At 41.5% G+C, this 13,937-nt stretch overlaps 3 protein-coding genes across 4 annotated transcripts in view; all 3 read left to right on the forward strand.

The window, feature by feature from the left end:
* The first annotated feature begins 76 nt into the window (after positions 1-76).
* On the forward strand, positions 77-3,434 carry denr (density-regulated protein). Its single transcript, XM_069673374.1, has 8 exons — positions 77-221; positions 953-1,065; positions 1,159-1,178; positions 1,281-1,365; positions 1,588-1,671; positions 1,786-1,902; positions 2,000-2,139; positions 3,118-3,434. Exons 2-8 carry the CDS (start codon positions 963-965, stop codon positions 3,160-3,162), a joined length of 594 nt encoding a protein of 197 aa, XP_069529475.1. The 5' UTR covers positions 77-221; positions 953-962; the 3' UTR covers positions 3,163-3,434.
* A 425-nt stretch (positions 3,435-3,859) lies between these two features.
* Positions 3,860-4,846, forward strand: LOC138602459 (hydroxycarboxylic acid receptor 2-like). Its single transcript, XM_069673939.1, has one exon. The coding sequence runs from the start codon at positions 3,860-3,862 to the stop codon at positions 4,844-4,846; it is 987 nt and encodes a 328-aa protein (XP_069530040.1).
* A 1,136-nt stretch (positions 4,847-5,982) lies between these two features.
* The window catches only part of clip1b (CAP-GLY domain containing linker protein 1b), a 49,749-nt gene continuing 41,794 nt past the window's right edge, over positions 5,983-13,937 (forward strand). For both annotated transcript variants that reach the window (XM_069673576.1, XM_069673577.1), the window contains exons 1-7: positions 5,983-6,069; positions 9,355-9,559; positions 10,614-10,991; positions 11,075-11,205; positions 12,185-12,309; positions 12,418-12,619; positions 12,716-12,913. In XM_069673576.1, the coding sequence (XP_069529677.1) occupies positions 9,451-9,559; positions 10,614-10,991; positions 11,075-11,205; positions 12,185-12,309; positions 12,418-12,619; positions 12,716-12,913 (1,143 nt within the window). In that variant the 5' untranslated portion in view covers positions 5,983-6,069; positions 9,355-9,450. The remainder of the gene's footprint in view (positions 6,070-9,354; positions 9,560-10,613; positions 10,992-11,074; positions 11,206-12,184; positions 12,310-12,417; positions 12,620-12,715; positions 12,914-13,937) is intronic.

Genomic DNA, 13,937 nt, shown 5'->3' on the forward strand with positions numbered 1-13,937 from the left:
GCAGTTGAGTGGTCTTCCTCCGGGCACCAGGGGGCGCTGTTGCATATCAACGCTGCGTATCGTCCACTTCAACAACTAAAACAAGAAGCGCTGCTAGGCGTGCTCAAAGTACGCCAACTAAACCTTATTCAATAAGAATGGTTATCTAAAAGTCAAACTAAGGTGAATAATGCGAGCGGATTCACTGAACATTCAACAATTTTAAGAGTATAGTTTGTGGGGTACGTAAGTCGACGTTTCTTAAATGTTAATTCAGTTATATTTAGCAACAGAGCCTGTTCAGTTAGCGGTGCGTTAGCTTAGCTAGCCTGCTAAGCTAAAGCCAATAAACTGAGCTGCTAACGGTGACAGCTGGGTGAGTCAACGTTATCTTATGAATGAATCCACTGAAACTAAATCCGGGGAAATTTTTTCCGCAAGGTACAGTTTGTTCATGTAATGCTAATTTCTATGACAACTGTGATATAGACATTATAGACATTACAACAAGTAGAGTACCTAAATTATCTTTTTAATAGCCCACCAACTGTAAAATAGCCGCATGTGTTAGCCAGCTAAAGCTAGTTCTGCTGACTTCTTCTATGCTATGAAGCCAACTATCAGTTGGAATGCAGTTTTGCATTAAATTAGCCCCTGTGGGACTGACCTGTGTACTATTTCAGTTCACATAAGTCTGTGTCATGGTGTTAGCTAGTTGCTGCTCATGTATCTGCTCTGTGCTGCTGACAGTAAAGGATATGAGCAGAGTGTTTGCCAAGCAAGCTAGCATGATGAAATATTGGCAGGAACCTTGTTCACTCATGCCCACACTGAATTCAGAAGATAACAAACCTGGAGGCATTTATCATTGCTCTTTAAGCTGGATGAGGATTAAAAGGCTTCAGGCTTTTATTCACAACTTATTTGTATCCAGTCCATTAATTTTTTGTCAATTTATTTGTCCTTTTTCTAGATAAATTGTGATGGCTACTACTGAGATGGAATCTGGTTCTTCAGAAAGCAGATCAGAACATGGACCAGTCGACCCTGATTCAAAGTACCCACTGAAAGTTCTTTATTGTGGAGGTACTGTATATAACATTTAAGCCATTTTCACTATAAGATGTATGTCGGTGCCTTTTTAAAATTTGATGACCGTTTTGTTTTTTTTCTCTGCAGTGTGCTCTCTGCCTACCGAGGTAAGTTTGATAATCAGACAAAGAGGATATTTGATTGTGTTGCCCAAACAAATTAAAGCTGTCCTTTAAGGTATAACTGAATCTACTCTGTTGTGTCTGCAGTACTGTGAGTACATGCCTGAGCCGGCCAAATGTAGGCATTGGCTTGAGAAGAACTTCCCAGATGTATTTGCCAGGATGACTGTAGGTGAGTGTCATTTAAGATTTTGGTCAAAGCAGTTTTTCTTCGGTTTCTCCCAAATCTACATGTCTCTAAATATTTTAACCCAAATATAAAGCTTGGTAAAATGGCATTTTTATGGCCCAGCTTATGTTAGTGCCTTCCTATAGTCATCCAAAAGGTAGAAGTATTTTTGTTGGCCGAGTGGTTTTGATATTTTCCTTTTTTCCTTCTGTCCAACTGGCCCAGCATCAAATGCACCCAGGCAGGAAACCGGCACTGGAGAAGCTCCCCCTGCAGGCGAGGAGGAGGAGAAGAAGAAACAGAAGAGAGGTTTGTTAAGACCAACAAATCTCTGCTCTTCCTCTCTAGTTGATTTGATTTCTTGTTTCACCTCAAGAGGTTCGACAGATTTCAATCTGTTTATTTTTGTTACCTTTTTTTAAGGCGGAAGAGGCCAGATCAAACAAAAAAAGAAGACTGTTCCTCAGAAAGTTACGATAGCAAAGATTCCAAGAGCCAAGAAGAAATATGTCACACGTGTGTGCGGCCTGGCAACATTTGGTAAGAGTTTAGTTCTCTTTATTAATCTCAACAATGCTTCTATTCTTTTTCTCTTAACGCTTTATTAGTAACATGACTTCTGTGACACCTCTTGCAGACATTGAACTCAAAGAGGCTCAGCGGTTCTTTGCCCAGAAATTCTCTTGTGGTGCCTCAGTAACAGCAGAGGATGAAATAATCATTCAGGGAGATTTTACAGATGACATTATCGACGTCATTCAAGAGAAGTGGCCTGAGGTGAGTTGCCTGGATTCATGTTATCTTGTCTTACTCGTGTCTTAGTTTGTAAGTCAGAATAACCTTCAAGCTCATGTTTTATTTGCCCTGACCAATCGCAACCGTTTATCTAATATGTAGCAGATCTAATGCTGTGTTCCCTACAACTGGCAACTCGTGCACCACGCCTAATGTAAATTAAAAAACATGGCCGACCATGACAAAGCGATGTTTATGAATTTAACAGTTCAGCTTACTTGCCTCACTTAACTTTTGTGGAGAGAAGATAACTTTCAGAGATTATTTATAGTAACCAGCTACCTCATCACATTGGTGACATTTCTTTATAAAAGATTTCCATGCAGACGTGTTACTATACGATAGTAGCAGGCAAATATATATTATGTTGCCTTTCAGTCGTTTCTAACGATTTCCCTCTCTGTGGGTGCGGCCATTGTTGTGTGACGACAGAAATCTGATTCTCTGTGAAGTCGGGGGAACATGAATCTTCCCTGAGTTCACAAGTAGGAACTCCGCCTTTTGAATGGTGTTCCATAGCAATTTTTCTAGTCGGAGGTCGGAAAATCTCGAGTTCTCAGTTGTCTGGAATGCTGCATAAGGGCTGTAAGGCATGTTTGCAAACAACCAAGAAGGCAACGTTCGAGATCTGCTGTTTAAAAACAAACTGGATGGTTGTTCTCATTGTATACAAATGCTAAGTGCTACTAAGAAAGTAATGTCTAACGTCTATTTGTAATGAGTTGGATTTTGGAACTAGACACAGCTAGCCAAACTGTCGCCTGTTTAGTTGCTCTGACTGGTTGTAGCGTCGAGTCATTTTTGTCGGCATCCATTGATGTGGAATTTTGAAATCCAATTTTAGAGTAACTTTATTTATTGTTTGACAAATGTCAAACCTGTTCATGTCAATTTATATCCGTTTAGAAATGGAAAGAAATCGTACTTAAATATTTAGTTGAGTGTGTGTCTGTGTTGCAGGTGGATGATGACAGCATCGATGATCTGGGTGAAGTGAAGAAGTGAAGACCAAATATGCACTTTTACTGAAATGGATGTGACCTGTAACAGCGACAAAAACCTGGCCAAATGTACACATTAAGTCATTTTATACCTATTTTATTTACTGTTCATAAAAAGCTGCGGACTTGGCCACTCACTTGGCATTTTTTTAGTTAATAGCTGCTTTCTCTCTCGTTTGCCAAAGGTGTGGTATGACGTGACTCCCTCCCAAATGTTCTTCACTCAAGCAAACTGTAGGCTAATAAATTTCAGTCTCCTTCGCCTGTACACTCAAACGTCGTCCTTCCAAGTTTGTTTCAATGGGTTTCTGTCCGTTTCTAAAAGTATTAAAAATGATTTCTTTTCAGGGTTTATGAGTCACTTGAATGGCCGCAGGTTGCTTGTTTTTCAGGCGTCCCTCTCTATCCCCATGAGTGAACCTTATTCTCCTGCATAATAGTTTTATAATGAGGCCACACTCCCCAGACAGATAACATTTACAGTTGTTTCCACGCTCCTCCGGGTCAATAGCACTTCCCCAAAAGATAACACGGTGCGCAGATGTTCGCTCCACTTAGGAATTAGCGTGTTTGTCTGAGAATCGTTTGCATAACCGCAAACATGATTCCCTACCAAAGAAGTCAGCTGGTACAGCCTCTGTCTGTGTTGACTCTGCGTGGAGCGGCAGTTTGTGCTCTGCTTCATATCGACGTTTTAAAGGATGAATGTCACTGACTTGGATGTGTGCTGCGCCTTCGAGTCTCCCATCCTGGACCAGGTTTTGCCTCCGATTCTGATCCTTGAGTTCATGTTCGGGCTGATGGGGAACTTTGTCGCCTTGTGGATGTTCATCTTTCACATGGATACATGGAAGCCAAACTCCGTGTACCTGACTCACCTGGCTGTTGCGGACTCCATCGTGCTGTTCTGCCTCCCTTTCAGAGCAGACTACTACCGGCGTGGGAAGAACTGGCTGTACGGCGATGCCATGTGTCGAATCCTTCTCTTTCTGCTCGCAGCAAACCGTGCAGCAGGAATCTTCTTCCTCACGGCTGTAGCCGTCGACCGTTACTTCAAGATCGTCCACCCCTTGAACCGGATCAACCGCTTTGGCCTCAGCTACGCTCTCTGGGTCTCGCTCTTCCTCTGGGGTCTTATTTTCCTCGCTACGGGCTATCTTTTCGCCAATGAGCACTTCTTTGACAACAACAACCGTACACAGTGTGAGAGTTTCAACATCTGCATGGGTTTCAGCCCCCTCTCCACCTGGCACAACACCTTCTACGTCCTCCAGTTCTTCCTCCCCGCAACAATCGTCGCTTTCTGCACTATCAGGATCACGTGGCAGCTGAGAAGCAGAACTGTGGACAAACAAGGGAAAATCAAACGGGCCGTTCAGTTTGTCCTGGCTGTGGCTCTGATCTTCATTATCTGCTTCTTCCCCAGCACTATATCCCGCATAGCTGTGTGGGTCCTCAAGGCGTGGTATGATGAATGCAAGTACTTTGAAACAGCCAACCTGGCTTTCTACACATCGGTGTGTTTCACCTACTTCAACAGCGTCCTCAACCCGGTGGTGTATTATTTCTCCAGCCCGGCTTTCAGCGGCACCTTCAAGAAGCTCCTGAATAAACTGCTGAGAAGGAGTGATGAACAGACGGATATGACAGAGAATGATATTTCCACTGTTGATGGTAGAAGGATATGAAGCCAGTTGCTATTTGAACTTGTTCATGAGTGCATAATGCATGCTTTAGCCCTGGCTACTGATAAAACTCCCATTATCAGAGTTTATTACCATAATAAAATGTAGAGAACAGGTTTTGCTGTGACTGAACAAAAATATCCAGCCTTAAATATAAGCAGCTTAATTCTGTATACTGCCACTGTAATGTAAATAAAAACACCCTGTAAGTCAGTAAGTATCTTCGAACAATGGCTTGGTATCTCAAAAGACGAAGACAAGTGATGCTCTCAATGTGAGATGCAACAGTTAGTCATTATTTTGATTTTCTATGTTATTATTCTGAGAAACTGGGTCATTATTTTGAGATGCTTATCCATTATTGTTTGTTCTCATTATTTCTGATTCTAACTCATAATGACTTGTATGGGTTTTTTTTAATCATTACAGTGGGGGAAATGGGCTTTGATACTTGCGTGTGGTTGCACTGTTTAACGATAGACATTTAATGCACTTACAATGCATGTAAAGGTAGCTATTTCTGGCAGGTGATTAATATTAAATATTTATATAACCACAATCTCTAGGAAAAGTAGTTAATCTAGTCCTTCAAATAGTCAATCACGATTTCTATTAACAATTAGCTCTGATTTCGTGCCACATATTAAATTAATATTTACATTACAAATTAAATCAAGTGAATCGCCGGAGAGACGTTTGGATGACTGTCGGCAAACTGCAAATCAACCTATAGACTTCACATCTACTTTAAAGTGTGTTAATTTTTCTGCAATACCGTAAGTCTAGTATGTTCATTTGAACCAATAACGCTAACAGTGATGTCTTTTTTCCTATAATTTTTTTATTTTATTTTTTGGCCTTTCCGTGGGCATGTAATTTTCACATATTTCAACTTCCAGTCTTTGTCACTTTTTTTTTTAAATAAATAATTTAAACATCAGGATAAACAACAAAAATTACATTATCGCAACTTATTGCCTTTTCCCTTTGTGTTTGTGTCTTTTTGGAGTCGATAAGTCGTATTTTACCATGTTAGAGCTGAGATAAACAGAGCATACGCTCGGTCCCGTGAAGGCAGCACTAGTTCCCAAGGTGACGTCATGCTGTCGGACGGGCTGGGGCTGGGAAAGAAGAGACGCTGGAAAAACATGTAACGGTGCGAGGTACGCTGCACCTACTCACCCACGGCATCCCTAACCGAGACCCAGTTCAACAAGAGAGAACAAGTAAGCTTTAACAGGAACTCTTTCCACGACTGTCTGCTCTTAATTTGCTTTATTATCATGTCATTTGTGTGAAACGTTGTCTTAAATTTACCCTTAGTTTATGCTAATCCAAAGCTAGCTAGCTTCAGGAACGCATTCCAGCAGGGACCGAAGCTTCCTGGACATGAAGATATAACATCATAAGTTTAACCAAACGTAAAACACTGCCAAATAACATGTTTAATTAATTAAACCCAAGAATGTGAAATAAAATGTGGTCCATGTTGAAGGGAAAGTGTTTAAGGCGGTTTAAGTTACTGCCTCCAGAAATGCAGCAAGTAAAAGGAGCCCAGCCCAGACACAAACAACACGACCTGTGTCATCATCTGCAACAATGACTTATTATATATTCATGGTTGGTTCATTTAAGGCGAGACTGCCTGTGTGAGGCTGAAAACAAAGCAGTGGACAGTCTGAGATGCTAGCAGAGGCTGTGGAGCCACACGATGGGTTTGACAGCTCTGGGTGTGCTTGTTGTTTTGGTCTGGCAGCACCGGCTGGGCGGAGGGAGCAGGGATGAGGTAGTGTAACAGCAGACATGGCTTCTAATGTTACCTGCGCATTGCATAAGATCAGTCTGAATCACACCTTATCTTCCATGCACCATAAATACAAAAATATGCAGCCAAAACAAATGAGTTTTCCTGCTCAATATCACGAGATGTGAAATAAAAGAAATAAAACTATGTGACATATTTATTGGGTGATTATCTGACAAAATAACAGGATACTGTTCAACACCTAGACACCATGGTCGGATTCATTTTCTTGGGGATTTCAGAACTTGGCCTCTTTGCCCAAGTTAAAGTAGTTCCTGGGCCTAAAAGATCCTTTTACTTCATTTGAGAAGTAGTTTCTGCGGCGAAGAGTTTCAGGTGCACCTTTTGAAAAGTATTTCTCGGGACTTAAAGTTCTGGTTACTATATTTTGCATAGTACTTATTGAGGCTAAAAGATGCAGGTACTTCCTTTTTGATAAGTAGTTCCTTGGACTAAAGGTTCTAGGTACTTTCTTTTATAAAACATTTTATTTAAAATTTAGTTCCTGGGACTAAGAGATCAAGTTGCTTCCTTTTAAGAAGTACTTAATGGGACTAAAAGTTTAGGATGGTATCTTTTAAAAAGTAGCCTACTTCTTGGGACTACAAGACCCAAGTACTAACTTTGTGAGAGGTAGTTCGTTGGACTAAAAGTTCTCTGTACTTTCTTTTGTAAAATATTTCATTTTAAAAGAAGTTCCTGGGACTAAGAGATCCAGTTGCTTTCTTTTTAAAAGTACTTCTTGGGACTAAAACACCCAGGTACTTACTTTTTGAGAGGTAGCTCCTCGGACTAAAAGATCTGGGTACTTCCTCTAAAAAAGTAGTTCCTGGGACTAAAAGATCCTTCCTTTTAAAAAATACTTCTGGACACTTTCTTTTGCAAAGTATTGCATTCTAAAAGTGGTCTCGGACTAAGAAATCTGGGTTCTTCCTTTTGAGAAATAGTTCTTAGGACTAAAAGATACAGGAATAATTCCCTTTCAGAAGTACTTCCTCTGACTAAAAGTTCTGGGTACCCCCTTTCATAAAAATAGTTTATGGGAGTAAAAGTTCCAGATGCTTCCTTTGGAAAATAACTTCCTGTGTCTAAAAGTTCCAGGTGCTTCCTTTTTAAAAAAAAATATTTCCTTGAACTAAAGGTTCTGGGCAAAGTGCTTCCTTTGAAAAGTAATATCCTGGACTAAGAGTTCTTAGTAGTTCCTTTTGAAAATAAGTTACTTTGAGACTTAAATATCTATATATTTCCTGAAGAAGTAGTTCCTGGGACTAAAAGTTCCGGGTACTTTCTTTTGAAAAGTATTTAATTCAGAAAGTGGTCCCTGGGATTAAGACATTTGGGTTCTTTCTTATGAGTAGTTCCTGGGACTAAAAGATAGAGGGATACTTCCCTTTTAGAAGTACTCCCTCTGACTAAAAGTTCTGGATACTTCCTTTCAAAGTTAAACTAAAAGTTAGTTCTTCTTCTTCTTAGTACCTCCTTTTGAAAAGTTGTTCCTGGGACTTAAATATCTGAATACTTCCTTTTGAGAAGTAGTAGGGACGATAAGTTCTTGGTACTTTCAGTGGAAATGTGTCTAAAGTTTGTAGCTGGAGAAACTAACTGATATTTAAATGTTTAAATATCTCGTATAATTTAATTTTATAGATGTTATTTCTGATTCAGTTTCTGCTACCTGGATATAAGTCAGAGTTGCAATATAAGGAACGGGTAAAAAGTGTTTTTAATCGAGCAGCAGATGGAATATTGTTTTATTTAAATGTTGGAAAAGTCATTGAGGATTTGGGAACTTTTCTAGAACAGAAGTAAGTTTTGTTTAACGACCTCCTGGGTTTCTCTAACATTTCACTGTATTTATTTGGCATGACAACAGATGTTAGCGCCACAACTTAAATGAAGAAGCACTGACTGAGAAAATGGACCACTTCTGTTTCCCTGGTTGTGATAATTAAAACACAGTAAAGAGGAACATGAACCAAGGCAGGAAGAGGAAATAATTAAACAGAACTGTTAAGTAGGGGAGAAAGTAGGAACTCAAATGTGTCTAAACAAAAATAAACAATGCTCAGGAATAGACACTTGTCGGGTAATGTAATAGATTATTTTCATCCATGTAGTGGGTGGTTATTTAGAGCGTAATATTATCAGCCTTTACAGTGTGAAACAAAATGTCTGTCTTGACCTAGTTGCTCTCGGAATGAATCATCTGTTTTATGAATAAATTGGTCGAGCTGCTGCCCGACACCTACGAGACCTGCAGGAAGAAAAGCACAGCTCATCCAGAGAAAGCAATGACTCACTTCAGTGGAAAATAAGCACCAATTTATTAAAGAAGTGCCATAAAACCGAAGGTGTTTGTCTTCATGGCACCAAAGTAAAGCTGCAGACGGTCAGCTGGACGCCACATTTATTAGATAATAAACACTGGGTTGTGACATACAGAAGGAGGAGTACAGAGACGCTGCTGTAGTCACAGGTGGTGTGCTGGTTTCCATGTTTTATTGTTTATAACACTGGATCCGATTCATTTTATGGATTAATCGTTTGTTGATTTTATGGACACAAAAGTTTATTGTAAGAAAAACAAAGTCTCTGTTTGAAGTCTCTGCAAGACTCCTAAAATACAACACGAAAAAGTCCCATATTTTTCCACCATGTTGTTTAATATTTCGATTGATTCACGTAGCATTTTGTTTGGCTTTTGCAGCTCCCCTTCATCACACTGGGACTTTATGGGGTGGTGGGGAAGGCCTAATCCCCCACCTTGATCAGGCCAGACGCCCCACAGGTGCCCCTGCTACACATGGACAAACCAGCAGCCATGAGCACATCAGGCAAAGTCAGCGGGCTCAAACCCCCAACTAAGATAGCCCGTCCATCCGGGGTGCCGGGAAAGATGTCTCCATCCTCTGGTGAGAAAGAATTCAAGTCATTTACAATAAAATATATTAAAGGAAGACTTTCATTTTCATAAAGCATGAATGTAATCACATTTAAAATCGCATGAGCCGCAGCTTCTGTTCAACTACATGCAACAGACGGTCCTGACCTGGAAAATACAAGAGAACGTTTGTGTGTAAAACATGAAAATTAAGCAGTAAACAAGAGGAACATCATGAAAATAGGATGCAAAGAAGGGTGGGGTGATGTGTTGTTAGCACAGGTAACCATTGAGGCTGCACTGAACCACAGCAGGTTGTCAGTATGATTACGGAGTCCATCTTTTTATTGCTTTACAACTGTTGAAGTTGACTGTCTGATGTTCATGAGTATTTACGTAATGAATGGAGCGACCCCTGCCTTCATGCAAGACGACTTCTCCTTTGGCGCTCTATTTAAAGGAGCAGTTCTCCCCTGGAAAAAGCTCATCAGTCAAAGCTGGTGTTCTCTGTAATCCATAGAAGCAATAATATTTGAACTTGGCGCCATAGCTGTAGAGAAAGTCGTACAAACAGCTCGTGTTTCGCCCCTCCTACATTCCTACAACACCCAGCGTGCATTGCGTCCCTCCCTCTGAAAGGAACGGCCCAGCGAGAGACGCTGGAGTGACATACTACCGTTTCGCTGCAGGCAACAGCTCAGAGCGAGACAGAATCTGAAATACGACGAGAATATACCGGTGGATCGTCTAAAAACTCTTCAGGTCTGCAGTCTACATTTCAAACCTGACGATTCTGAACAAGACATGACATCGGAGGCGGCGTCCAAGATTGAGGAAGTGTAGTTTAGCGAGCTCCCTGGCCTCCGCCAGATGACGTGTTTTATGTAGTCTGGCGGAGGTTTTCCAGGGCCCATTGGAGAAGCGGATAGCGTCCTCCAAAGTCACAGAGCGAGATTGCATTTCTTCCTACCATAATGGCATTAGCTCCCCATGATAGCATGATAGGACTGAGGTTAAAAAATCGGTAAACTGGCTGCAAGCCTCCTGAGTGTGACCTTTAACTGACCTGTGTGATGTGACTTCAGGTACTCAGAAGCCAGTTCCTCCTGAGAAACCCCCCGGCGCTGTGACCTCCCCGACCCAGGAGGAGTTTCAGATCGGAGAGCGGGTCTGGGTCAATGGCAACAAGCCCGGCTACGTGCAGTTCATCGGGGGAACACAGTTTGCTCCAGGCCAGTGGGCAGGAATCGTGCTGGATGAACCAATCGGGAAGAATGACGGGTCGGTGGCGGGGGTCCGATACTTCCAGTGTGAGGATGGGAAGGGGATTTTCACGCGACCGTCAAAGCTCTCCAAGACTCCGCTGCCGGAGAAGGAGGCGAACGGGGGTCAGGCCAGTCCAGCGCCAGGAGCGGCTGCACCTGCAACAACCGAGTCTGCGCCTGCTGGCACTACCTCAGCTGGTAAACATGATACCTGTGTTGTTTTTCTTTACTTCTGTTTGCTGTTTATTTTCATTTCAGAATAAGTGTTTCTCTTTGTTTAGCTCAGGGCAGCGGCATCAAGACAGCACTTCAGAGAATGCACATCGCATCCACCGAGTCGGTGTCGAACATCTCCGACACAGAATCCATGAAGAAGAACAAGAGAGAGCTGAGGCTGGGAGACCGCGTGCTGGTGAGAAGCTCCGTGCTCTTTTTATATACTAGAATCAGAATCAGGTTTATCCAGAAGTAGGTCGTCAACCAAAGGAATTAAACTTTGTGTTTTTGGCATTAAAGGCGCAACAAACGTAGTAAGAGAAACGAATTCAATTCAAGTCTCTTAAATAAAAAAAATCAAATTTTTCTGTTTTGTTTTTATTAGCAACATTTGATGAAAAAGCAGCAAATTTATAAAATGTAAGAACAAATGTTTTATGGATTTAAATGGTGTATTGACTTACATAACCTACTTATATGAAGCATTTATAAAAACTGTAAGAAATTACATCAGAATTAGAAAATGTATTAATGTAGCTGGTGGGTTGCACGGTGGTGCAGGGGTTCGTGCTGTCGCCTCACAGCTAGAAAGTTCCTGGTTTGAATCCCGGTTCAGACGTAGTGGGCCTGTCTGTGTGGAGTTTGAATGCTCTCCCTGTGCATGCGTGGGTTCCCTCCGGGTACTCCGGCTTCCTCCCACAGTCCAAAGACATGCTCATTGTCTGTCTCTGTGATAATGGATGGATGGATTCATGTAGCTACTGGCGGACCTCGATTAAAGAGTTTAATGTGTTAAAGACTGAAGACTGAATCCCTGTAATAACTGACTATGTGAAGATGCCAACAGCTTAAGTAGGAACACAACATGCTCTGTAATAGTGCACCACCTGAGGAAAGTGTGATGTTGTTCTGAACTCTACTTAAGCATCAGCAGGTGGCACGTGCTTACTCAAAGACCCATATGTTCAGTGTTTGTAAGACGAGTTCAGCTATAAATATTGGATGAGTGGGTAATTAAATCTGTCACAAGACACCGTATGCTAACTCCAGCATGTTTACATCCTGTGTTTTTGTCCATTTAAGGGCTCCGTCCTGGAAAACCCCCCAAAACAAATGAGAGTTGAATGCACACATTAGTTAAAGATGAGGTCATTTGATTCTTTGTTTGTGTGCAGGTCGGAGGTACAAAGGCAGGAGTGGTGCGGTTTCTGGGAGAGACAGACTTTGCAAAGGGAGACTGGTGTGGAGTGGAACTAGACGAGCCACTGGGCAAGAATGACGGCGCTGTAGCAGGGACCAGGTAAACAACATGGACAAAGCACCATTGTGTAAGATCTGATTCAACACAATCAAACCACCTGAGTCCTTCTGTGGAGGTTTCAGTCCATGCCTCCCGTTTCCCTCTCAGATACTTCCAGTGCCTGCCCAGGTACGGCTTGTTCGCTCCGGTCCATAAGGTGACACGTATCGGATTCCCCTGCACAACGCCGACCAAGGCCAAGAGCTCCCGGAGGAGGTCCACCCTGAAGAGGAGCCCGAGTGCTTCCTCCATCAGCTCGCTCAGCTCTGCCACCTCCTCCATCAGCGGGAAACCGAGCCGAGCAGGACTGGTAAGACCCACGCTAACCCGCCCAAACCTCACAGCTAATTTTTTGTAGGTTTTTTTATGACATATTTTAAATATATCTATCACTGCATCTTTCCAGCTGACGGAGACGTCTGCTCGGTACGCCCGTAAGATCTCTGGCACCACAGCTCTGCAGGAGGCCCTGAAGGAGAAGCAGCAGCACATCGAGCAGCTGCTGGCGGAGAGAGACCTGGAGAGGTGTGAGGTGGCGAAGGCAACGAGCCACGCAGGGGAGGTGCAGCTGGAGATGGTGCAGCTGAGGAAAGGACGGGATCAGGTAATACAGACGTATATGGATGTTATCTCCACCCAAACAAGAACACAGGCAAAAATAATAATAAATCTTAGACAGTTAAGCTAAGACATCACCAGTTCATTCTTTAAATATAGTCTTGTCATAGAAAGTTATTTCACATATTCATCAGTGTATTTGGTCTATGTTCAACATAACTCAGACTATAGATGTCTGGTGCGACTTTTACTCTGGATACATGGGAAGTGTGCTCCTGCAATTACCGTTTATCACCACAGGTGCCGCCAAAGAGAACAAAACTGAGATCTTGTAGATTAACACTTTAAATCTGAATAATAAAGTTAATTGTGGGATGTTCATGCAGCTCTACATCTGCAGGATTTGTAACAACAACTTGTTAAGACCATAATAAGTTAGCATTTTCTGTTTCTATGAGCTTGTTCGCTCAGTCGTCCTCGAAAATGACTTAATGAACCTAAAGAAGAATTGCTTTTGCTTTTCTAAGTCTTTTTGTAGTTTTATGTTTTACGCTTAAACTTAAAAAGTCTAATGGGGGCAATTATAGCTACTAACATAGCTACTAATGATACGGGTTTATTACAAATAAATGTAATATTTATATTTCACATCTTTTCTGAGAAGATTTTCGATAACATATCTATATTATATTTATCTTATTAGATTTAATACTTGTATTGTAATAATAAATATTCTTTGATGTTTGATATTATATTTAATTTCTTATCTGATTCATTTTTTTAACTTTACAGTATTAATAGTATTACAGATTTAATTTCATGCAAAGAACAAACTGAAAACTGCACACAGTGACTCATGCAGAAAACATTCCTCATGCAGAGGCCGTCATTAGCGTGCGAGTTCTTCGGCCATGATCCAACAACCTGCAATGAACAATACATTTTCTATTAATGTACATCAAATGTAATATTACAAGTGACGTTAATACTCTCCCTCCATCCTCTATTTTAAATCCAGGCTAAAGACACATTTTTATTCCCTGCCTTTTGCTGCTCTAATCTTTTAAGCT

This window comes from Semicossyphus pulcher, unplaced genomic scaffold, assembly GCF_022749685.1.
Source record: "Semicossyphus pulcher isolate SPU_LCO1_2020_fin unplaced genomic scaffold, fSemPul1.0.p SCAF_22, whole genome shotgun sequence".
Classification (NCBI taxonomy): Eukaryota; Metazoa; Chordata; class Actinopteri; order Labriformes; family Labridae; genus Semicossyphus; species Semicossyphus pulcher.